Source organism: Linepithema humile, chromosome 6, assembly GCF_040581485.1.
Source record: "Linepithema humile isolate Giens D197 chromosome 6, Lhum_UNIL_v1.0, whole genome shotgun sequence".
In the NCBI taxonomy this organism is placed as follows: domain Eukaryota; kingdom Metazoa; phylum Arthropoda; class Insecta; order Hymenoptera; family Formicidae; genus Linepithema; species Linepithema humile.
In genome coordinates this window covers 23404222-23428407 of record NC_090133.1, presented here as the reverse complement: position 1 = coordinate 23428407, position 24186 = coordinate 23404222, and the positions used below count along the sequence as shown (strand labels likewise).

General features: G+C 31.9%; 8 protein-coding genes across 12 annotated transcripts in view; all 8 read left to right on the top strand.

Annotated features, from left to right (window-relative positions):
• Positions 1-1737, top strand: LOC105677152 (cytochrome P450 9e2-like). The gene has a single exon (XM_012375566.2). It carries the CDS (start codon positions 37-39, stop codon positions 1582-1584), a length of 1548 nt encoding a protein of 515 aa, XP_012230989.2. The 5' UTR covers positions 1-36; the 3' UTR covers positions 1585-1737.
• The window catches only part of LOC105677058 (membralin), an 89115-nt gene that overhangs the window by 12325 nt on the left and 52604 nt on the right, over positions 1-24186 (top strand). The gene's annotated exons all lie outside the window — the stretch shown is intronic.
• LOC105677082 (cytochrome P450 9e2-like) lies at positions 3111-6399 on the top strand. Its single transcript, XM_012375451.2, has one exon. The coding sequence runs from the start codon at positions 3283-3285 to the stop codon at positions 5011-5013; it is 1731 nt and encodes a 576-aa protein (XP_012230874.2). The 5' UTR covers positions 3111-3282; the 3' UTR covers positions 5014-6399.
• On the top strand, positions 6842-9427 carry LOC105677088 (cytochrome P450 9e2-like). The gene has a single exon (XM_067356709.1). The coding sequence runs from the start codon at positions 6857-6859 to the stop codon at positions 8552-8554; it is 1698 nt and encodes a 565-aa protein (XP_067212810.1). The 5' UTR covers positions 6842-6856; the 3' UTR covers positions 8555-9427.
• LOC105677121 (cytochrome P450 9e2-like) lies at positions 10479-12600 on the top strand. The gene has a single exon (XM_012375512.2). The coding sequence runs from the start codon at positions 10494-10496 to the stop codon at positions 12189-12191; it is 1698 nt and encodes a 565-aa protein (XP_012230935.2). The 5' UTR covers positions 10479-10493; the 3' UTR covers positions 12192-12600.
• Positions 14009-15841, top strand: LOC105677104 (cytochrome P450 9e2-like). The gene has a single exon (XM_012375486.2). It carries the CDS (start codon positions 14024-14026, stop codon positions 15719-15721), a length of 1698 nt encoding a protein of 565 aa, XP_012230909.2. The 5' UTR covers positions 14009-14023; the 3' UTR covers positions 15722-15841.
• On the top strand, positions 17244-19531 carry LOC105677097 (cytochrome P450 9e2-like). Its single transcript, XM_012375476.2, has one exon. It carries the CDS (start codon positions 17418-17420, stop codon positions 19113-19115), a length of 1698 nt encoding a protein of 565 aa, XP_012230899.2. The 5' UTR covers positions 17244-17417; the 3' UTR covers positions 19116-19531.
• On the top strand, positions 21033-23958 carry LOC105677146 (cytochrome P450 9e2-like). Its single transcript, XM_012375551.2, has one exon. The coding sequence runs from the start codon at positions 21100-21102 to the stop codon at positions 22645-22647; it is 1548 nt and encodes a 515-aa protein (XP_012230974.1). The 5' UTR covers positions 21033-21099; the 3' UTR covers positions 22648-23958.

The following is a 24186-nucleotide window of genomic DNA, read 5'->3' as shown; positions in this document are numbered from 1 at the left end:
CGAAACCAGTCGTCTATTCATTATCACGGCATCATAATGGAGTTATCTCAGATATTTTCGTCGCCTTTTGCGCTGTTATTGACTACTTTAATTCTAATCGGCGTTGTGAAGATTGTGCCTTACGTGAATTGTGCGTACTCTTATTGGAACAAGAAGGGCGTTCCTTACCTGCCTGATTCATGGTCCTCTTTCATAGCGGGTTGGAAACTGTTCATGGGTCGCATGAGTTTTGTTGATTACACTAATTATATATACAATTACTTTCCGGACGCTAAGTATGTTGGAATATCGGACTTTGCTACACCTGGCATACTTCTGCGCGATCCCGAATTGATTAAGGATGTCATGGTGAAAGATTTTGAACACTTTCCGGATCATCGCAGTTTCGTTACCGAAGAAGTGGATCCACTATTCGGTAAGAACGTTTTTTCCCTGCGCGGCGATCGTTGGAAGGAAATGAGGAACACGTTGAGCCCTTCTTTCACCGCCAGCAAGATGAAATTTATGTTTGAACTAATATCGAAATGTTCGTCCGACTTTGTCGATTATCTGGTCGAGCATCCGGAAATTTGTCTCGCCATTGAGGCGAAACAAGCCTTTCGACGATACACCAACGACGTGATTGCCACGGCGGCTTTCGGCATAAATGTGAATTCGATGAAGGAGCAAAACAATGAATTCTACACAAGAGGTGTAGAGGCCACCACATTTTCCAGTGGAGCACTGGCTCTGCTCAAGTTCACGTTATTACGTTTCTTCCCGCGACTTGCCAAGTCGATCGGTGTGGCCTTTTTCCCATTGGCCACGTCGAAATTCTTCAAAAAAGTTGTCGGAGAAACGATCGAAGCTCGAGAAAAACACGGTATCATCAGGCCGGATATGATTCACTTATTAATGCAGGCTCGAGACAAGGAAAATTCTCACAAAATGACATTGGATGATATTGTTTCACAAGCTTTCATCTTTTTCTTTGCCGGTTTTGACACATCCGCGACACTCATGTGTTTCGTCGCTCACGAGCTGGCAGTAAAAAGTGATATTCAAGATCGCCTACGTGAGGAAGTGGAACAGCATCTTAGTGAAGAGGACGATACGATTTCTTACGAATCACTGTCGAAAATGGTTTACCTGGACATGGTGGTCTCTGAGACTCTCAGAAAGTATCCACCGGTACTTATCCTTGACAGGCTTTGCTTCAAGGATTATGAATTACCACCGTCACAACCAGGTTATAAAGGCGTAACCGTCAAATCGAATGAGGTGATAATGATACCTGTTTATGGCTTGCATCACGATCCAAAGTATTTTCCGAATCCACAAAAGTTCGATCCCGAACGGTTTAGCGATGAAAATAAGGACAACATTTTTCCGTACACTTACTTGCCGTTCGGACATGGGCCTAGAAAGTGTATCGGTAATCGGTTCGCTCTTATGGAGACAAAGCTTTTGATAGCACATCTTTTGCGAAAATTTATTATTAAGACCACTGAGAAGACTGTTGAACCTGTCGTGTTTGATAAAAAGGAGTTTTCGTTGAAACCTGTGAGTGGATTTTGGATTGGTTTAGAGAAAAGAAAAACGTAAAAAAAAGAAATGTTGTTATACGATGTAGCTGTGTTTAGAAGATTTTTTGTTATTACACTTTTAATTTTGTGGACGTTCCACACATGTATGTCTTCGCATATGTAATCTTTATTTTCGGAACTGATAAACGTCTATAAGGTTTATTATCACCAACTCAAACGTCAAGTGATTTATATTACTTATTCTATTACGCATTAGATAGAAAATATGTTTATTATGCTTTTTCTTTTTTACAATACTTGAATATAAAAAAAGATTATTCATTGTTCAATATACCTTTTGTATTTTATCATATCTTACTGAATTTAATCATATCTTATCTAAATTTCTTTATTTTTTATTCCGAACTTTTAAGATTTATTTGAATTTTATTTCAAAATTAAATGTTTCCATAAATCTCTGAACAAGTTTTATATGAAATATATTGTTCGAATTTTTAATTGTTCCGTTTATGATTTAGAATTCTACAATTTTTCTACAGAGCTTAATTCACAACATCTCTAAGAACAGTCTGAATATGTTTGATCTTTACGTAAATTTAATTAAAATATTGAGAGTATACTTTTTTAGATTATCAATACATGTATTTATGAAAAGACTTATTAATAAGAGCATTGGTCTTTAAAGCCCTTTTATTAGTATATATATTGCAAATTTAATTATTTTTTTATTTAAATATTTAGTAATATATAAAACATTTCAATTTTTTACAATTAATAGCAAGAGCGCTGTGATAGCAGCATGATTTTAATTGTCTTTAAAAACTTTAAAAGCTTTAAAATAAATATTTTTAACAAATTAAGATATTTAAAAATGAATAATTTTGACGATATTATCTATCATATAAATATTAATTAAAGTAGTTACAATAATTAACATAGTGTTTTATACTTCATTCTCTCTACATTATCCGTTTCAGAGATAGGCTATCAGCTAGATATGATTTATCATCTAATCTTTGCAATATCTTTACAATTAGGTTATTATCAATTCCTATATATTTTGGAATACTTCAAAGTTTCAGTACTGCTAAAATTTTTGATTGGATTATTGTTTATGATAGAAAATATAATGTTGCTTTGTTACAATATATAATATCATATTGCGAGTACGATAAAATAATGGAAAAGAAAGAAAATAACTTCACGTCACGAAAACAAATAAAGTGATGTTATTACATTAGTCATATCAATTTTTGAACTTAAATTATATCAATTTTTGAACATATAAATATAATATACAAATGCAATTTATCTTTTCATATAGATTGAATATTTTATCCTTTTTTTACTATTATTTTTTCAATGATTATTTAAGAATATGTTGTCTCGTACATTTTCTCTATTGGTTTATTGAAAATATTAAAATATAAATTTTAGGATTTTAAAATAAAAAATAAAAAATAAAAAATAAAAAACCCAAGATAAATAATAAAATCGATTGTTGACACTTATGTAATTTAAATATAATATGTAAATTAAAATATGAGCATACACAAAAATTTATTTTATTTTGTTTTATGAAAATAAAACAATATTTTTGACGCACACACATACATATACATTTTTATCACTGGCAGACAGTTCTCAAATAAGGCGTATATGCATTGTCATTTACATTAAGGAAACTTTTTTATAGCAAGAGTTTGATACACTTGATATGATGACACGTTAAAAGGCTCTGTTGCCCACGTTTAAAATGACTAACACTTTCTCTGACGTAATAATCTTGTATGCTTTCAATGCCAAGCAAGTGTTCTTGCTGTTCTCCCCTCTTCATTTCTGCCTTGATAATATACACACTAGCGGTATACGTGTCTGTATTTATTACGTTCTACGTCTCGTCTGGAACCAGTCGTTTCTTGATTATCGCGGCATTATGACAGCGTTATTTCAGCTATTTTCGTCGCCTTTTGCGTTGATATTGACTACTTTAATTCTAATCGGCGTTGTGAAGATTGTGCCTTACGTGAATCTTGCATACTTTTATTGGAAGAAGAAGGGCATTCCTTACCTGCCAGATTCATGGTTATCTTTTATAACCGGTTGGAAACTGTTCACGGGTCACTTAAGCATTGTTGAGTACAATAATTTTTTATATAATTACTTTCCGGACGCTAAGTATGTTGGAATATCGGATTTTGCCACACCTACCATACTTCTGCGCGATCCCGAATTGATCAAGGACATCATGGTGAAAGATTTTGAACACTTTCCGGATCATCGCAGTTTTGTTGACGAAGAAGTGGACCCACTATTCGCTAAGAACATTTTTGCCCTGCGCGGCGACCGCTGGAAAGAAATGAGGAACACATTGAGCCCTTCTTTCACCGCCAGCAAGATGAAATTTATGTTCGAGCTGGTATCGAAATGTTCGTCCGACTTTGTCGATTATCTAGTCGAGCATCCGGAAATTTGTCTCGCCATAGAGACGAAGCAAGCCTTTCGACGATACACCAACGACGTGATTGCCACGGCGGCTTTCGGCATAAATGTGAATTCGATGAAGGACCAAAACAATGAATTCTACACAAGAGGTGCGGAGGCCACCACATTTTCCAGTGGAATACTGGTTATGTTGAAGTTCATGTTCTTACGTTTATTCCCGCGACTTGGCAATTTATTCGGTTTGTCCTTTTCTCCATTGGCCATGTCGAAATTTTTCAAGAAAGTTGTCGGAGAGACGATCGAAGCTCGAGAAAAACACGGTATCATCAGGCCGGATATGATTCACTTATTATTGCAGGCTCGCGACAAGGAAAATTCTCACAAGATGACATTGGATGATATTGTTTCACAAGCTGTAGTCTTTTTTTTTGCCGGTTTTGACACATCCGCGACACTCATGTGTTTTATCGCTCACGAGCTGGCTGTTAATCGTGATATCCAAGATCGCCTGCGTGAGGAAGTGGAGCAGCATCTTAGTGTAGAAAACGATACGATTTCTTACGAATCATTGTCGAAAATGGTTTACATGGACATGGTGGTCTCTGAGACTCTTAGAAAGTATCCACCGGCACCTACCACTGATAGGCTTTGCGTCAAGGATTATGAATTACCGCCGTCACAACCAGGTTACAAGAGCGTAACCGTAAAATCGAATGACGTGATGATGATACCTGTTTATGGCTTGCATCACGATCCAAAGTACTTTCCGAATCCACAAAAGTTTGATCCCGAACGGTTTAGCGATGAAAATAAGGACAACATTTTTCCGTGCACTTACTTGCCGTTCGGACATGGGCCTAGAAAGTGTATCGGTAATCGGTTTGCTCTTATGGAAACAAAGCTTTTGATAGCTCATCTCTTACAAAAATTTATTCTCAAGACCACAGAGAAGACTATTGAACCTGTCCTGTTTGATAAAAAAGAGTTTGCGTTGAAACCTGTGGGCGGATTTTGGATCGGTTTAGAAAAGAGAAAAATTTAAAAATCTGGAATGTTTATATACAACATAGTTGCGTTTAGAAAATTTTTTGTTATTACACTTTTAATTTTGCAGACGTTCCACGTATGTGTAAATTTTTACTTTCGGAACTGATAAATGTCTGTTTGAGATTTATTATCACCAACTTAAACATCAAGTGATTAATATTACATATTCTATTACGTATTATATAATAATATTATTGAATTGCTAATGAGGAATGAGACTATATATATATATATATAAATATTAAGATGAATGTCGTGACTTGTATGAACTCAACTTGATTATATGAACCGTTGTTTAAAAACGAAAATAACTTTTATTTGTTGCTAAAGAGCAACGAATAAAAGGAGAGATAATAAATACGTTTATTGTACATATTCTTATACAATAATAGTTGTATATAAAAAAGAATATGTTTATTATTGAAAATATCTTCTGTGATTTATCATATCTTTCTGAATTTAATCATATCTTATCTAAATTTCTTAATTTTTTATTTTTATCTTTTAAAATTTATTTTAATTTTATTTTAAAAATAAATTTTTAAAATTTTCTGAACAAGTTTTACGTGGACTGTATTGTTCGAATTTTTAATTGTTATGTATACGACTTAGAATTCTAAAATTTTGACTGCATATCTTATTTCACAACATCTCCAAAAACAGTCCGAATATGTTTGATCTTTACTTTAATTAATAACTTTAATTAAAATATTAGAATATACTTTTTTAAATTATCAATTTATGTATAATATTTATGAAAAGACTTATCACTAAGAGCATTTGTTTTTAAAAACTCTTTTATTAATATATATATTACAAATTTAGTTATTTTTTTATTGAAAAATGTAGTAATATATAAAACATTTTTATTTTTTTACAATTATTAGTAGATGCGTTATGATTGCATATTTTTAGTTGTCTCCAAAAGCTTTAAAATTAATATTTAGAAAAAATTTAAATATTTAGTAATAAATAATTTTGATTCTATCTATCAATCATATAAAATAATTAATGTAGTTACATTTATTAAAATAGTGTTTAATACTTTTTTCTTTTTGTACGTTTCAGAGATTGACTATTAGTTAGATATAATTTGCTATCTATATATTTGCAATACTTTTGCAATTAATTTGTTATCAATGATTACATTTTTTGAGAAATACCTCAAAGTTTCAATACTGAAACTTTTGATTAGATTATCGTTTATGATAGGAAATATAATGTTGCTTTTGTTGCAATAAAATATCATATTACGAGAACGATATAGTAATAGAAAAAAGGAAAATAACTTTACGTCATTACGGTACAGAAACAAAGAAATGTTGTTACATTAGTTACATCAATTTTCGATTTTATAAATAAAATATATAAATTCAGTTAATTCTTTTATGTGCGTTGAATATTTTATATTTTTTTTTACTATTATTTTTTAAATAATTATTTAAGAATATGTTGTCCCGTACATTTTCTTTATTGGTTTATTGAAAATATTAAAATATAAATTTTAGATATAAAAGTAAAAAACGCAAGATAAAATATAAAACCGATTGATGATGCTTATATAATTTAAATATAATGTGTGAATTAAATATGAGCATAGACAAGAATAAATTTTATTTTGTTTTATGGAAATAAAACAATACTTTTGACGCACACACATACATGTACGTTATCAATCAATTTTCAAATAAGGCGTATATGTATTGTCATTGACATTAAGGAAAATTTTTTATACGACTTATAGCAAGAGTTTTATACGCGTGATATGAAGACACGATAAAAGGCTCTGTTGAGCATCTTTAAAATGACTAACTCATTCACTGATGCAATAATCTTCCATGCCTCCAATGTCAATGAAGTATTTTTGCTCTTCTCCCCTCTTCGTTTCTGCCTTGATAAGATGTGCACTAGTGAGTGTACACTTCTGTATTTATTACGTTCTACGTCTCGTCCGAAACCAGTCGTCTGTTTATTATCACGGCATCATAATGGAGTTATCTCAGATATTTTCGTCACCTTTTGCGCTGTTATTGACTACTTTAATTCTGATCGGCGTTGTGAAGATTGTGTCTTACATGAATCATGCGTACTTTTACTGGAAGAAGAAGGGCGTTCCTAACCTGTCGAATTCGTGGTCTTTTTCCATAGTGGGTTGGAAATTGTTCATGGGTCGTATAAGCTTTGTTGATTACAGTCGTTATATATACAATTATTTTCCGGACGCTAAGTATGTTGGAATGATGGAATTTTCCACGCCTGGTATACTTCTGCGCGATCCCGAATTGATAAAGGACATCATGGTGAAAGATTTTGAACACTTTCCGGATCATCGCAGTTTCGTTAACGAAGAAGTAGATCCACTATTCGGTAAGAACGTTTTTTCTCTGCGCGGCGACCGCTGGAAGGAAATGAGGAACACGTTGAGCCCTTCTTTCACCGCCAGCAAGATGAAATTTATGTTTGAACTAATATCGAAATGTTCGTCCGACTTTGTCGATTATCTGGTCGAGCATCCGGAAATTTGTCTCGCCATTGAGACGAAACAGGCTTTTCGACGATACACCAACGACGTGATTGCCACTGCGGCTTTCGGCATAAACGTGAATTCGATGAAGGAGCAAAACAATGAATTCTACACAAGAGGAGTGGAGGCCACTACATTTTTCAGTGGAACACTGGCTATGCTCAAGTTCATGTTCTTACGCCTCTCCCCACGACTTGCCAAGTCGCTTGGTATTTCCTTACTCCCATTGGCCACGTCGAAATTCTTTAAAAAGGTTGTCGGAGAGACGATCGAAGCTCGAGAAAAACACGGTATCATCAGGCCGGACATGATTCACTTATTAATGCAGGCTCGAGACAAGGAAAATTCTCACAAAATGACATTGGATGATATTGTTTCACAAGCTTTTACCTTCTTCTTTGCCGGTTTCGACACATCCGCGACACTCATGTGTTTCGTCGCTCACGAGCTGGCTGTTAATCGTGACATCCAAGATCGCCTGCGTGAGGAAGTGGAGCAGCATCTTAGTGAAGAAAACGATACGATTTCTTATGAATCACTGTCGAAAATGGTTTACATGGACATGGTGGTCTCTGAGACTCTCAGAAAGTATCCACCGGTACTTTTCATTGACAGGCTTTGCGTCAAGAATTATGAATTACCGCCGTCACAGCCAGGTTACAAGAGCATAACCGTCGAATCGAATTCCTTGGTGATGATACCTGCTTATAGCTTGCATCACGATCCGAAGTACTTTCCGAATCCACAAAAATTTGATCCCGAACGATTTAGCGACGAAAATAAGGACAACATTTTTCCGTACACTTACTTGCCGTTTGGACATGGGCCTAGAAAGTGTATCGGTAATCGGTTCGTTCTCATGGAAACAAAGCTTTTGATAGCTCATCTCTTACGAAAATTTATTCTCAAGACCACGGAGAAGACTGTTGAACCTGTCGTGTTTGATAAAAAGGAGTTTACGTTGAAACCTGTGGGCGGATTTTGGATCGGTTTAGAGAAAAGAAAACTGTAAAAAGAAGAAATGTTATTATACGATGTAGCTGTGTTTAGACGATTTTTTGTTATTACGCCTTCAATTTTGCGAACGTTCCACACATGTATGGCTTCGCATATGTAATCTTTATTTTTGGAACTGACAAACGTCTATAAGGTTTATTATCGCCAACTTAAACATCAAGTGATTAATATTACTTATTCTATTACGCATTAGATAGCAAATATGTTTATTGTGCTTTTTCTTTTTTACAATACTTGTATATAAAAAATGAATGTTTATTATTGAAGATACCTTTAGTATTTTATCATATCTAACTGAATTTAATCATATCTTATCTAAATTTCTTTATCTTTATTCGGAACTTGTAAGATCTGTTTTAATTTTATTTTAAAATTAAAACAAATTAAAATATTTTTAAATTAAAGGTTTCCAAAATTCATTGAACAAGTTTTATAAACAAGAAATATAATAATGGAGCTTACGAGCCGTCGCAGGATGTTAGTGCTAAATTTTTAATTGCTTTTTATAGAAATTAATAAATTAGTCTACATGAGACAGTTAAATTGTACACCGATCTCAGATCGAGATACTTAAAGTGTACGAAAATTTACGTACATTGTTCTCACATATGGAGAAACATGATGTACATATAGGAATCAATGAAAAAAGTTTTATAAAATGTATTGTTCTAATTTTTAATTGTTCCGTTTACGAGTTAGAATTTTAAAATTTTGACTGCATATCTTAATTCACAACATATCCAAAAACAGTTCGAATATGTTCGATATTTTTTTACATAAATTTAATTAAAATATTTAGAATATACTTTTTTAAATTCTCAATCTGTGTATTTATGAAAAGACTTATTAATAAAAGTATTTGTCATTTTATCTTTTTTATTATTATATAGATTACAGATTTAGTTATTTTCTTATTGAAATGTTTAGTAATATATAAAACATTTTTATTTTTTTACAATTGATAGCAGGAGCAATGCGCTGTGATTGCAGCGTATTTTTAATTGCCTTCAAAGACTTTAAAATCAATATTCAAAAAAAATTAAAATGCTTAAATATTGATAATTTTGACGATGTTATCTATCAATCATATAAATAATAAGTAATGTAGTTACAATTATTAAAATAGTGTTTAATAATTATTTTCTTCTGTACGTTTCAGAGATTGGCTCTGTTAGATATGATTTATCACCCAGTACTTGCAATATTTTTGCAATTTGTTTATTATCAATTGCTATATTTTTTGAGAGATACCTTAAAGTTTCAATACTGATGAAACTTTTGATTAGATTGTTGTTCATGATTGAAAATATAATGTTGCTTTGTTATAATATTATATCATATTGCGAGAACGATAAAATAATGAAAAAGAAAGTAAATAATTTTACGTCACGAAAACAAATAAGGTGATGTTGTTACATTAGTCATAATTTTTGAACTTACAAAAATTAAATATATAAATACAAAATTTATCCTTTTATATATATTAAATATTTCATCCTTTTTTTAACTATTATTTTTTCAATAATTACTTAAGAATATGTTGTCCCGTATATTTTCTTTATTGTTTTACTGAAAATATTCAAATAAAAATTTTAGAATTGTAGAATTAAAAATAATAAACCCAAAATAAATTATAAAATCGGTTGTTGATGTTTATATAGTTTAAATATAATGTGTAAATTAAAATATGAGCATACACAAATATAACTTCTATTTTGTTTTATGAAAATAAAACAATCCTATTGACGCACCCACATATATATATTATCACTGACAGTTAATTTTTAAATAATGCGTATATATGCATTGTCATTGACATTAAGGAAAATTTTTTATACGATTTATAGCAAGAGTTTGATACACTTGATACATGTTTAAAAGGCTCTGTTGCGCACGCTCAAAATGATTAACTCTCTCTGACGCTATAACCTTCCATGCTTTTAATGTCAATGAAGTGTTTTTGCTCTTCTCCCCTCTTTGTTTCTGCCTTGATAAGATGCGCACTAGCGAGTATACACGTCTGTATTTATTACGTTTTACTTCTCGTCCGAAAGCAGTCGTCTGTTCATTATCACGACATCATGGTGGAGTTACCTCAGCTATTTTCATCATCTTTTGCGCTGTTATTGACTACTTTATTTCTAATAGGCGTTGTGAAGATTGTGCCTTACGTGAATCTTGCGTACTTTTACTGGAAGAAGAAGGGCATTCCTTACCTGCCAGATTCATGGTCGTCTTTTATAGCCGGTTGGAAACTGTTCATGGGTCGCATGAGTTTGGCTGATTACACTAATTATTTATACAATTACTTTCCGGACGCTAAGTATGTTGGAATGTCGGATTTTGCCACACCTACCATACTTCTGCGCGATCCCGAATTGATAAAGGACATCACGGTGAAAGATTTTGAACATTTTCCGGATCATCGCAGTTTTGTTGACGAAGAATTGGATCCACTATTTGGGAAGAACGTTTTTTCTCTGCGCGGCGACCGTTGGAAAGAAATGAGGAACACGTTGAGCCCTTCCTTCACCGCCAGCAAGATGAAATTTATGTTCGAGCTGGTATCGAAATGTTCATCTGACTTTGTTGATTATCTGGTCGAGCATCCCGAAATTTGTCTCGCCATTGAGACGAAACAGGCTTTTCGACGATACACCAACGACGTAATTGCTACGGCGGCTTTCGGTATAAATGTGAATTCGATGAAGGAGCAAAACAATGAATTCTACACAAGAGGTGCGGAGGCAACCACATTTTCCAGTGGATTTCTGGTTATGCTCAAGTTTGTGTTCTTACGTTTCTTTCCGCGACTTGGCAGTTTGATCGGTTTGTCTTTTTTCCCATCGGCCACGTCAAAATTCTTCAAAAAGGTTGTCGGAGAAACGATCGAAACTCGAGAAAAACACGGTATTATCAGGCCAGATATGATTCACTTATTAATGCAGGCTCGCGACAAGGAAAGTTTTCGCAAGATGACATTGGATGATATTGTTTCACAAGCTTTTATATTTTTCTTTGCCGGTTTCGAATCATCCGCGACGCTCATGTGTTTCGTCGCTCACGAGCTAGCTGTTAATCGTGATATCCAAGATCGCCTGCGTGAGGAAGTGGAGCAGCATCTTAGTGAAGAAAACGACACGATTTCTTACGAATCACTGTCGAAAATGGCTTACATGGACATGGTGGTCTCTGAGGCTCTTAGAAAGTATCCACCGTCACCTACCACTGATAGGCTTTGCGTCAAAGATTATGAATTGCCACCGTCACAACCAGGTTACAAGAGCGTAATCGTCAAATCGAATGACGTGATGATGATATCTATTTATGGCTTGCATCACGATCCAAAGTACTTTCCGAATCCACAAAAGTTTGATCCCGAACGGTTTAGCGATGAAAATAAGGACAACATTTTTCCGTACACTTACTTGCCTTTCGGACATGGGCCTAGAAAGTGTATCGGTAATCGGTTCGCTCTCATGGAAACAAAGCTTTTGATAGCTAATCTCTTACGAAAATTCATTCTCAAGACCACGGAGAAGACTGTTGAACCTGTCGTGTTTGATAAAAAAGAGTTTGCGTTGAAACCTATGGGCGGATTTTGGATCGGTTTAGAGAAAAGAAAGATTTAAAAATCTGGAATGTATACAACATAGTTGCGTTTAGAAGATTTTTTGTTATTACACTTTTCATTTTGCAGACGTTCCACGTATGTGTAAATTTTAATTTTTGGAACTGATAAATATCTGTTTGAGATTTATTATTACCAACTCAAACATCAAGTGATTAATATTACTTATTCTATTACGTATTATATAATAATATTATTGAATTGCTAATGAGGAATGAGACTAAATATTAAGATGAATGTCGTGACTTCTATAAACTCAACTTGATTATATGAACCGTTGTTTAAAAACGAAAATTACTTTTATTTGTTGCTAAAGAGCAACGAATAAAGGGAGATATAGTAAATACGTTAATTGTACATATTCTTATATAATAATTGTATATAAAAAAGAATATGTTCATTATTGAAAATATCTTCTGTGATTTATCATATCTTTCTGAATTTAATCATATTTTATCCAAATTTTTTTATTTTTTTATTTTATCTTTTAAAATTTTTTTAAATTTTTTTTTAAAATTTTCTGAACAAGTTTTATGTAAAATCTATTGTTTGAATTTTTAATTGTTATGTGTACGACTCAGAATTCTAAAATTTTGACTGCATATCTTATTTGACAACATCTCCAAAAACACTCAGAATATGTTTGATCTTTACTTTAATTAATAATTTTAATTAAAATATTAAAATATACTTTTTTAAATTATCAATCTATGTATTTATGAAAAGATTTATTATTAAGAACATTTGTTTTTGAAGCTCTTTTATTAATATATAGATTACAAAATTAGTTATTTTTTTATTGAAATATGTAGTAATTTATAAAACATTTTAATTTTTTTACAATTATTAGTAGATGCGTTATGATTGCAGCATATTTTTAGTTGTCCTTAAAAGCTTTAAAATTAATATTTAGAAAAAATTGAAATATTTAAAAATAAATAATTTTGATAATGTTATCTATCAATGTTATTTATCAATCATATAAAATAATTAATGCAGTTACATTTATTAAAATAGTGCTTAATACTTTTTTTCTTTTGTACGTTTCAGAAATTGACTATCAGAGAGATTGACAATTAGATATAATTTGCTTTCTATATATTTGCAATACTTTTGCAATTAATTTGTTATCAATGATTACATTTTTTGGGAGATATCTGAAAGTTTCAATACTGATGAAACTTCTGATTACATTGTCGTTTATAATAGGAAATATAATGTTGTTTTTGTTGCATTATAATATCATATTACGAGGACGATAAAATAATGGAAAAAAAGAAAATAACTTTTTGTTACTACAATACAGAAACAAAGAAATGTTGTTACATTAGTTATATCAATTTTTGATTTTATAAATAAAATATATAAATTCAGTTTATCTTTTTATGTGCGTAGAATATTTTATTTTTTTTTTTTACTATTATTTTTTACATAATTATTTAAGAATATGTTGTTTCGTACATTTTCTTTATTGATATATTGAAAATATTAAAATATAAATTTTAGAATAAAAAGTAAAAAACCCCCCAAAGATAAAATATAAAACCGATTGATGATGCTTATATAATTCAAATATAATATGTAAATTAAAATACGAGCATAGACAAGAATAAATTTTATTTTGTTTTATGAAAATAAAACAATACTTTTGACGCACACATACATGTACGTTATCAATCACTTTTCAAATAAGGCGTATATGTATTGACATTAAGGAAAATTTTTTATACGACTTATAGCAAGAGTGTTATACGCGTGATATGAAGACGCGATAAAAGGTGCTCTTGAGCACCTTTAAAATGACTAACTCATTCACTGATGCAATAATCTTCTATGCCTCCAATGTCAATGAAGTATTTTTGCTCCTCTCCCCTCTTCGTTTCTGCCTTGATAAGATGTGCATTAGTGAGTGTACACATTTGTATTTATTACGTTCTACGTCTCGTCCGAAACCAGTCGTCTGTTCATTATCACGGCATCATAATGGAGTTAGCTCAGATATTTTCGTCACCTTTTGGACTGTTATTGACTACTTTAATTCTGATCGGCGTCGTAAAGATTGTGTCTTCCGTGAATCATGCGTACTCTTACTGGAGGGAGAAAGGCGTTCCTTACCTGCCGGATTCGTGGTCTTCTTCTATAGTGGGTTGGAAACTGTTTATGGGTCGTATAAGCTTTGTTGATTACAGTCGTTATATATACAATTATTTTCCGGACGCTAAGTATGTTGGAATGATGGAATTTTCCACGCCTGGCATACTTCTGCGCGATCCCGAATTGATAAAAGACATCATGGTGAAAGATTTTGAACACTTTCCGGATCATCGCAGTTTTGTTACCGAAGAAGTGGATCCACTATTTGGTAAGAACGTTTTTTCTCTGCGCGGCGACCGCTGGAAGGAAATGAGAAACACGTTGAGCCCTTCTTTTACCGCCAGCAAGATGAAATTTATATATGAATTGATATCGAAATGTTCATCCGACTTTGTCGATTATCTGGTTGAGCATCCGGAAATTTGTCTCGCCATTGAGACGAAACAGGTCTTTCGACGATACACCAATGACGTGATTGCGACGGCAGCTTTCGGCATAGATGTGAATTCGATGAAGGAGCAAAACAATGAATTCTACACAAGAGGTGTAGAGGCAACCGCATTTTTCGGTGGAATACTGGCTATGCTCAAGATCATGTTTTTACGTTTCTTCCCGCGAGTTAGCAATTTGATCGGTTTGTCTTTTTTCCCATCGGCTACGTCGGAATTCTTCAAAAAGATTGTCGGAGAAACGATTGAAGCTCGAGAGAAACACGGTATCATCAGGCCGGATATGATTCACTTATTAATGCAGGCTCTCGACAAGGAAAATTCTCACAAGATGACATTGGATGATATTGTTTCACAAGCTTTCATCTTCTTCTTAGCCGGCTTTGACACATCCGCGACACTGATGTGTTTCATCGCTCACGAGCTGGCTGTTAATCGTGACATCCAAGATCGCCTGCGTGAGGAAGTGGAGCAGCATTTTAGTGAAGAAAACGATACGATTTCTTACGAATCACTGTCGAAAATGGTTTACATGGACATGGTTGTCTCTGAGACTCTCAGAAAGTATCCACCGGTACTTCTCATTGACAGGCTTTGCGTCAAGAATTATGAATTACCGCCGTCACAACCAGGTTACAAGAGCGTAACCGTGAAATCGAATGACGTGATGATGATACCTGTTTATGGCTTGCATCACGATCCAAAGTACTTTCCGAGTCCACAAAAGTTCGATCCCGAACGGTTTAGCGACGAAAATAAGGACAATATTTTTCCGTACACTTACTTGCCGTTCGGACATGGGCCTAGAAAGTGTATCGGTAATCGGTTCGCTCTCATGGAGACAAAGCTTTTGATAGCACATCTCTTGCGAAAATTTATTATTAAGACCACGGAGAAGACTGTTGAACCTGTCGTGTTTGATAAAAAAGAGTTTACGTTGAAACCTGTGGGCGGATTTTGGATTGGTTTAGAGAAAAGAAAAACGTAATAAAAGAAATATTATTATACGATGTAGCTGTGTTTAGAAGATTTTTTGTTATTACACTTTTAATTTTGCGGACGTTCCAGACATGTATGTCTTCGCATATGTAATCTATATTTTCAGAACTCTCTGATAAACGTCTATAAGGTTTATTATCACCAACTCAAACGTCAAGTTATTAATATTACTATTTCTATTACGCATTACATAGAAAATATGTTTATTATGCTTTTTCTTTTTTATAATACTTGTATATAAAAAATGATTGTTTATTATTGAAGATATTTTTAGTATTTCGTCATATCTAACTAAATTTAATCATATGTTATTTAAATTTCTTTATTTTTATTTTGAACTTGTAAGATTTGTTTTAATTTTATTTTAAAATTAATTGTTTCCAAAATTCTCTGAACAAGTTTTATAAAATCTATTGTTCTAATTTTTAGTTGTTTCGTTTACGAGTCAGAATTCTAAAATTTTGATTGCATATCTTAATTCACAACATCTCCAAAAACAGTTCGAATATGTTCGATCTTTACATAAATTTAATTAAAATATTTAGAATACACTTTTTTAGATCTTTAATCTGTGTATTTATGAAAAGATTTATTAATAAAAGCATTTGTCATTTTATCCTTTTTATTATTATATAGATTACAGATTTAGTTATTTTTGTATTGAAGTGTTTAGTAGTATATAAAATATTTTTATCTTTTTACAACTGATAGCAGAAGCAATGTGCTATGATTGCAGCGTATTTTTAATTGTCTTTAAAGATTTTAAGATCAATATTTAAAAAAAATTAAAATGTTTAAAAGTAAATAATTTTGGCGATGTTATCTATTAATTATATAAATAATAATTAATATAGTTACAATTATTAAAGTATTGTTTAATTTTTATTTTTTTTGTACGTTTTCAGAGATTGGCTATCAGTTAGATATGATTTATCACCCATTACTTGCAATATTTTTGCAATTAGTTTATTATCAATTGCTATATTTTTTAAGAGATATCTTAAAGTTTCAATACTGATGAAACTTTTGATTAGATTGTTGTTTATGATAGAAAATATAATGTTGCTTTGTCATAATATTATATCATATTGCGAGAACGATAAAACAATGAAAAAGAAAGTAAATAATTTTACGTCACGAAAACAAATAAAGTGATGTTGTTTCATTAGTCATATCAATTCTTGAATTTACAAAAACTAAATATATAAATACAATTTATTCTTTTATATATATTGAATATTTTATTTTTTTTTACTATTATTTTTTCAATATTTACTTAAGAATATGTTGTCTCGTATATTTTTTTTATTGTTTTATTGAAAATATTAAAATATAAATTTTAGAATTGTAGAATTAAAAATAAAAAACCAAAATAAAATATAAAATTGGTTGTTGATGTTTATATAGTTTAAATATAATGTGTAAATTAAAATATGTGCATACACAAATATAAATTCTATTTTGTTTTATGAAAATAAAACAATCCTATTGTCGCACACACATACATATACATTATTATCACTGACAGTCAATTTTTAAATAAAGCGTATATGCATTGTCATTGACATTAAGAAAAATTTTTTATACGACTTATAGCAAGAGTTTGATACACTTGATACACGTTTAAATGACTGTTGCGCACGTTGCGCAAGAATGATTAATTCTCTCTGACGCAATAATCGTCCATGCTTTTAATGCCAATGAAGTGTTTTTGCTCTTCTCCCCTCTTCGTTTCTGCCTTGATAAGATGCGCACTGGCGATTGTACGCATCTGTATTTATTACGTTCTACGTCTCGTCCGAAACCAGTCGTCTATTCATTATCACGACATCATAATGGAGTTATCTCAGATATTTTCGTCGCCATTTGCGCTATTATTGAATACTTTACTTTTAATCGGCATTGTGAAGATTGTGCCTTACGTGAATCTTGCGCATTTTTACTGGAAGAAGAAAGGCATTCCTTACCTGCCAGATTCATGGTCGTCTTTTATAGCCGGTTGGAAACTGTTCACGGGTCACATGAGCATTGTTGATTACAGTAATTATATGTACAATTACTTTTCGGACGCTAAGTATGTTGGAATATCGGAATTTGCCACGCCTGTTCTACTTTTGCGCGATCCCGAATTGATAAAGGACATCACGGTGAAAGATTTTGAACATTTTCCGGATCATCGCAGTTTCGTTGACGAAGAAGTGGAACCACTATTTGCTAAGAACATTTTTTCCCTGCGCGGCGACCGCTGGAAAGAAATGAGAAACACATTGAGCCCTTGTTTCACCGCCAGCAAGATGAAATTTATGTTCGAGCTGATATCGAAATGTTCGTCCGACTTCGTCAGTTATCTGGTGGAGCATCCGGAAATTTGTCTTGCCATAGAAACGAAGCAGGCCTTTCGACGATACACCAACGACGTGATTGCTACGGCGGCTTTTGGCATAAATGTGAATTCGATGAAGGAGCAAAACAATGAATTCTATACAAGAGGTGCGGAGGCCACCACATTTTCCAGTGGATTTCTGGTTATGCTCAAGTTCATGTTCTTACGTTTCTTCCCGCGACTTGGTAGTTTGATTGGTTTGTCTTTTTTCCCATCGGCCACGTCAAAATTCTTCAAAAAGGTTGTCGGAGAAACGATCGAAACTCGAGAAAAACACGGTATCATCAGACCGGATATGATTCACTTATTAATGCAGGCTCGCGACAAGGAAAGTTCTCGCAAGATGACATTGGATGATATTGTTTCACAAGCTTTTATCTTTTTCTTTGCCGGTTTCGAATCATCCGCGACGCTCATGTGTTTCGTCGCTCACGAGCTAGCTGTTAATCGTGATATCCAAGATCGTCTGCGTGAGGAAGTGGAGCAGCATCTTAGTGAAGAAAACGACACGATTTCTTACGAATCACTGTCGAAAATGGTTTACATGGACATGGTGGTCTCTGAGGCTCTTAGAAAGTATCCACCGGCACCTACCCTTGACAGGCTTTGCGTCAAGGATTATGAATTACCGCCGTCACAACCAGGTTACAAGAGCGTAACCGTCAAATCGAATGAGGTGATAATGATACCTGTTTATGGCTTGCATCACGATCCAAAGTACTTTCCGAATCCACAAAAGTTCGATCCCGAACGGTTTAGCGACGAAAATAAGGACAACATTTTTCCGTACACTTACTTGCCATTCGGACATGGGCCTAGAAAATGTATCGGTAATCGGTTCGCTCTCATGGAAACAAAGCTTTTGATAGCTCATCTCTTACGAAAATTTATTCTCAAGACCACGGAGAAGACTGTTGAACCTGTCGTGTTTGATAAGAAAGAGTTTGCGTTGAAACCTGTGGGCGGATTTTGGATCAGTTTAGAGAAGAGAAAGACGTAAAAAACTGGAATGTTATACGATATATCTGTATTCAGATGATTTTTTGTTATTATACTTTTATTTTTGCATATGTCACACGTATGTGTGAATCATTATTTTTAGAACTGATAAACGTCTATAAGATTTATTATCATCAATTCAAACGTCAAGTGGTTAATATTATTCTATTCCGCATTATATTATTGAGTTGGTAATGATTAGTGAGAAGACTAAATATTATAAAAATATTATAAAAAGATGAATGTCGTGACTTGTAAAAACTCAACTTGATTATATGAATCGTTGTTTAAAAACTTAAATAACTTTTATTTGTTGCTAAAGAGCAACGAATAAAGGGAGAGATAGTAAATACGTTTATTGTGCATATTGTTATACAATAATTGTTGTATATAAAAAAGAATATGTTTATTATTGAAGATATCTTTTGTATTTTATCATATCTTACTGTGTTTAACCATATCTTATCTAAATTTTTTTATTTTTATTTTTCACTTTTAAAATTTGTTTTATTTTATTTCAAAAATAAATTGGAAGTTTCTGAAATTCTCTGAACAAGGTTTATGTAAAATTTATTGTTCGAATTTTTAATTCTTATGTGTACGACTCAGAATTTTAAAATTTTGACAGCATATCTTAATTCAAAACATTTCCAAAAATAGTCAGGATATGTTTGACTTTTACGTAACTTTAATTAAAATATTAGAATATACTTTTTTAAATTATCAATTTATGTATTTATGAAAAGACTTATTACTAACAGCATTTGTCTTTAAAATCCTTTTATTAATATATAGATTGCAAATTTAGTTATTTTTTTTATTGTAATGTTTAGTAATATATAAAACATATTTATTTTTTTACAATTAATAGTAGGTACGTTACGATTGTAGCATATTTTTAATATTTTTAATTATTTTTAAAAGCTATAAAATTAATATTTAGAAAAAATTAAAATATTTAAAAATAAATAATTTTGGCGATGTAATCTATCAATCATATAAAATACTTAATAACAATTATTAAAAGTGTTTACAATTTTTAAAAGTGTTTAATATTTCTTTCCCTCCGTACGTTTCAGAGATTGGCTATTAGTTACATATAATTTATTATTTATACATTTGCAATATTTTTGCAATTAATTTGTTATCAATTACTACGTTTTTTTGAGATATATCCTAAAGTATCAATACTGATGAAACTTTATTAGATTGTTGTTTATGATAGGAAATATAATGTTGCTTTGTTACAAAATAATATCATATTGCGAGAACGATAAAATAATGGAAGAGAAAGAAAATAACTTTACGTACGAAAACAAATAAAGTGATGTTGCTACATTAGTCATATGATTTTTTGAATTTACAAAAATAAAACATATCTATACAGTTTATCCTTTCATATACATTAAATTTTATCAATTTTTTCAATAATTATTATTAATATGTTGTCCCGCATATTTTCTCTATTGGTTTATTGAAAATCTTAAAATATAAATATTAGAACTTTAGAATAAAAAGTAAAAAACTTAAAATAAAATATAAAATCGGTTGTTGATATTTATATAGTTCAAATATAATATGTAAATTAAAATATGAGCATACACAAATATAAATTCTATTTTGTTTTATGAAAATATAACCGTACTTTTGACGCACACACAACATATGCATTATTATCACTGACAGTCAGTTTTTAAATAAGGCGTATATGCATTGTCATTTACATTAAAAAAAATTTTTTATATGACTTATAGCAAGAGTTTTTGATATGATGGCAATGTAAAACGCTCTGTTGCCCACGTTTAAAGAGTAATCTTCCTCTTACGTAATAATCGTCCGTGCTTCCAATGCCAATGAAGTGTTTTTGCTCTTCTCCCCTCTTCGTTTCTGCCTTGATATGATGCGCACTAGCGAGTATACACGTCTGTATTTATTACGTTTTACTTCTCGTCCGAAAGCAGTCGTCTGTTCGTTATCACGGCATCATGATGGAGTTACCTCAGCTATTTTTGTCACCTTTTGCGCTGTTATTGACTACTTTATTTCTAATCGGCATTGTGAAGATTGTGCCTTACGTGAATCTTGCATACTTTACCTGGAAGAAGAAGGGCATTCCTTACCTGCCAGATTCATGGTCGTCTTTCATAGCCGGTTGGAAACTGTTCACGGGTCACTTAAGCATTGTTGATTACAGTAATTATATATACAATTACTTTCCGGACGCTAAGTATGTTGGAATATCGGAATTTGGCGGTCCTGCTATACTTCTGCGCGATCCCGAAATTATAAAGGACATTACGGTAAAAAGTTTTGAACATTTTCCGGATCATCGCATTTTCGTTGACGAAGAAGTGGAACCACTATTCTGTAAAAATGTTTTTGCCTTGCGCGGTGACCGCTGGAAAGAAATGAGGAACACATTGAGCCCTTCTTTTACCGCCAGCAAGATGAAATTTATGTTCGAACTGATATCGAAATGTTCGTCCGACTTTGTTGATTATCTGGTTGAGCATCCGGAAATTTGTCTCTCCATTGAAGCGAAACAGGCCTTTCGACGATACACCAACGACGTGATTGCCACGGCGGCTTTCGGCATAAATGTGAATTCTATGAAGGATCAAAACAATGAATTCTACACAAGAGGTGTGGAGGCCTCACTTTTCGGTGGAATACTGGTTATGCTCAAGATCATGTTTTTACGTTTCTACCCGCGAGTTAGCAAATTGATCGGTTTGTCCCTTTTTCCATCGGCCACGTCGAAATTCTTCAAAACCATTGTCGGAGAAACGATCGAAGCTCGAGAAAAACACGGTATCATCAGGCCAGATATGATTCACTTATTAATGCAAGCTCGCGACAAGGAAAGTTCTCACAAGATGACATTGGATGATATTGTTTCACAAGCTTTCATCTTTTTCTTTGCCGGTTTCGACACATCCGCTACGCTCATGTGTTTCGTCGCTCACGAGCTGGCTGTTAATCGTGATATCCAAGATCGCCTGCGTGAGGAAGTGGAGCAGCATCTTAGTGAAGAAAACGATACGATTTCTTATGAATCACTGTCGAAAATGGTTTACATGGACATGGTGATTTCTGAAACTCTTCGAAAGTATCCACCGGCACCTTCCATTGATAGACTTTGCGTCAGAGATTATGAATTACCGCCATCACAACCAGGTTACAAGAGCATAATCGTTAAATCGAATGACGCGATGATAATACCGGTTTATGGCTTGCATCACGATCCAAAGTACTTTCCGAATCCACAAAAGTTCGATCCCGAACGCTTTAGTGATGAAAATAAGGACAACATTCTCCCGTGCACTTACTTGCCGTTCGGACATGGGCCTAGAAAGTGTATCGGTAATCGGTTCGTTCTCATGGAAACAAAGCTTCTGATAGCTCGTCTCTTACAAAAATTCATTCTTAAGACCACGGAGAAGACTGTTGAACCTGTCGTGTTTGATAAAAGAGAGTTTGCGTTGAAACCTGTGGGCGGATTTTGGATCAGTTTAGAGAAGAGAAAGACGTAATAAACTGGAATGTTATACGATATAGCTGTGTTCAGATGATTTTTTGTTATTATACTTTTATTTTTGCATATGTTACACGTATGTGTAAATCATTATTTTTAGAACTGATAAACGTCTGTAAGATTTATTATCACCAATTCAAACGTCAAGTGCTTAATATTACTTATTTTATTTCGCATTATATTATTGTGTTGCTAATGAGAAGTGAGAAGACTAAATATTAAGATGAATAGCGTGACTTGTACAAACTCAACTTGATTATATATATGAACCGTTGTTTAAAAATTTAAATAACTTTTATTCATTACTAAAGAGCAACGAATAAAGGGAGAGATAGTAAGTATGTTTATTGTATATATTCTTATACAATAATTGTTGTATATAAAGAAGAATATGTTCTTTATTGAAGATATTTTCTGTAATTTATCATATCTTTCTAAATTTTTTCATATCTTATCTAAATTTTATTTTTTATTTTTAATTTTTAATATTTGTTTTAATTTTATTTTAAAAATAAATTGGAGTTTTCAAAAATTCTCTGAACAAGTTTTATGTAAAATCTATTGTGCAAATTTTTAATTTTTATGTGTACGACTCAGAATTCTGAAATTTTGACTGTATATCTTATTTCACAACATCTTCAAAAACAATCATAATATGTTCTATCTTTAATTAAAATATTAGAATATACTTTTGTTAAATCATCAATCTATGTATTTCTGAAAAGATTCATTACTAAGAGTATTTGTTTTTAAAGTCTTTTTATTAATATATAGATTGTAAATTTAGTTATTTTTTTATGGAAATGTTTAGTATTATATAAAACATTTTCATTTTTTTACAATTAATAGCAGGTGCGCTATGATTGCGGCATATTTTTAATTCTCTTTAAAAGTTTTAAAATTAATATTTAGAAAAAATGAAAATATTTAATTTTAAATAATTTTAACGATGTTATTTATCACTCATATAAAATAATTAATGTAGTTACAGTCATTAGATAGTGTTTAATACTTTTTTTTTATGTACGTTTCAGGGATTTTGATTGGTTATCAGTTAGATATAATTTATCATTTATATATTTGCAATACTTTTGCAATTAATTTGTTATGAATGACTACATTTTTTGAGAGATATCTCAAAGTTTCAATATTGATGAAACTTTTGATTGGATTGTTGTTTATGATAGAAAATATAATGTTGCTTTGTTACAATATAATATCATATTGCGAGAACGATTAAATAATGGAAAAGAAAGAAAATAACTTTACGTACGAAAACAAATAAAGTGATTCTGTTACATTAGTCATATCAATTTTCGTACTTTCAAAAATAAAACATATAAATACAATTTATCCTTTCATATACATTGAATATGTTATCCTTTTTTTTCGTATTATTTTTTCAATAATTATTTCAGAATATGTTATCCCGTACATTTTCTCTATTGATTTATTGAAAATATTAAAATATAAATTATAGAATTTTAGAATAAAAAGTAAAAAAACTCAATATAAAATATAAAATCAGTTGTTGATA

Bases quoted from the DNA above. Each gene is read 5' to 3' on its own strand.
- LOC105677152 (XM_012375566.2), top strand. From the start codon at position 37: ATGGAGTTATCTCAGATATTTTCGTCGCCTTTTGCGCTGTTATTGACT.
- LOC105677146 (XM_012375551.2), top strand. From the start codon at position 21,100: ATGATGGAGTTACCTCAGCTATTTTTGTCACCTTTTGCGCTGTTATTG.
- LOC105677088 (XM_067356709.1), top strand. From the start codon at position 6,857: ATGCCTCCAATGTCAATGAAGTATTTTTGCTCTTCTCCCCTCTTCGTT.
- LOC105677121 (XM_012375512.2), top strand. From the start codon at position 10,494: ATGCTTTTAATGTCAATGAAGTGTTTTTGCTCTTCTCCCCTCTTTGTT.
- LOC105677097 (XM_012375476.2), top strand. From the start codon at position 17,418: ATGCTTTTAATGCCAATGAAGTGTTTTTGCTCTTCTCCCCTCTTCGTT.
- LOC105677082 (XM_012375451.2), top strand. From the start codon at position 3,283: ATGACTAACACTTTCTCTGACGTAATAATCTTGTATGCTTTCAATGCC.
- LOC105677104 (XM_012375486.2), top strand. From the start codon at position 14,024: ATGCCTCCAATGTCAATGAAGTATTTTTGCTCCTCTCCCCTCTTCGTT.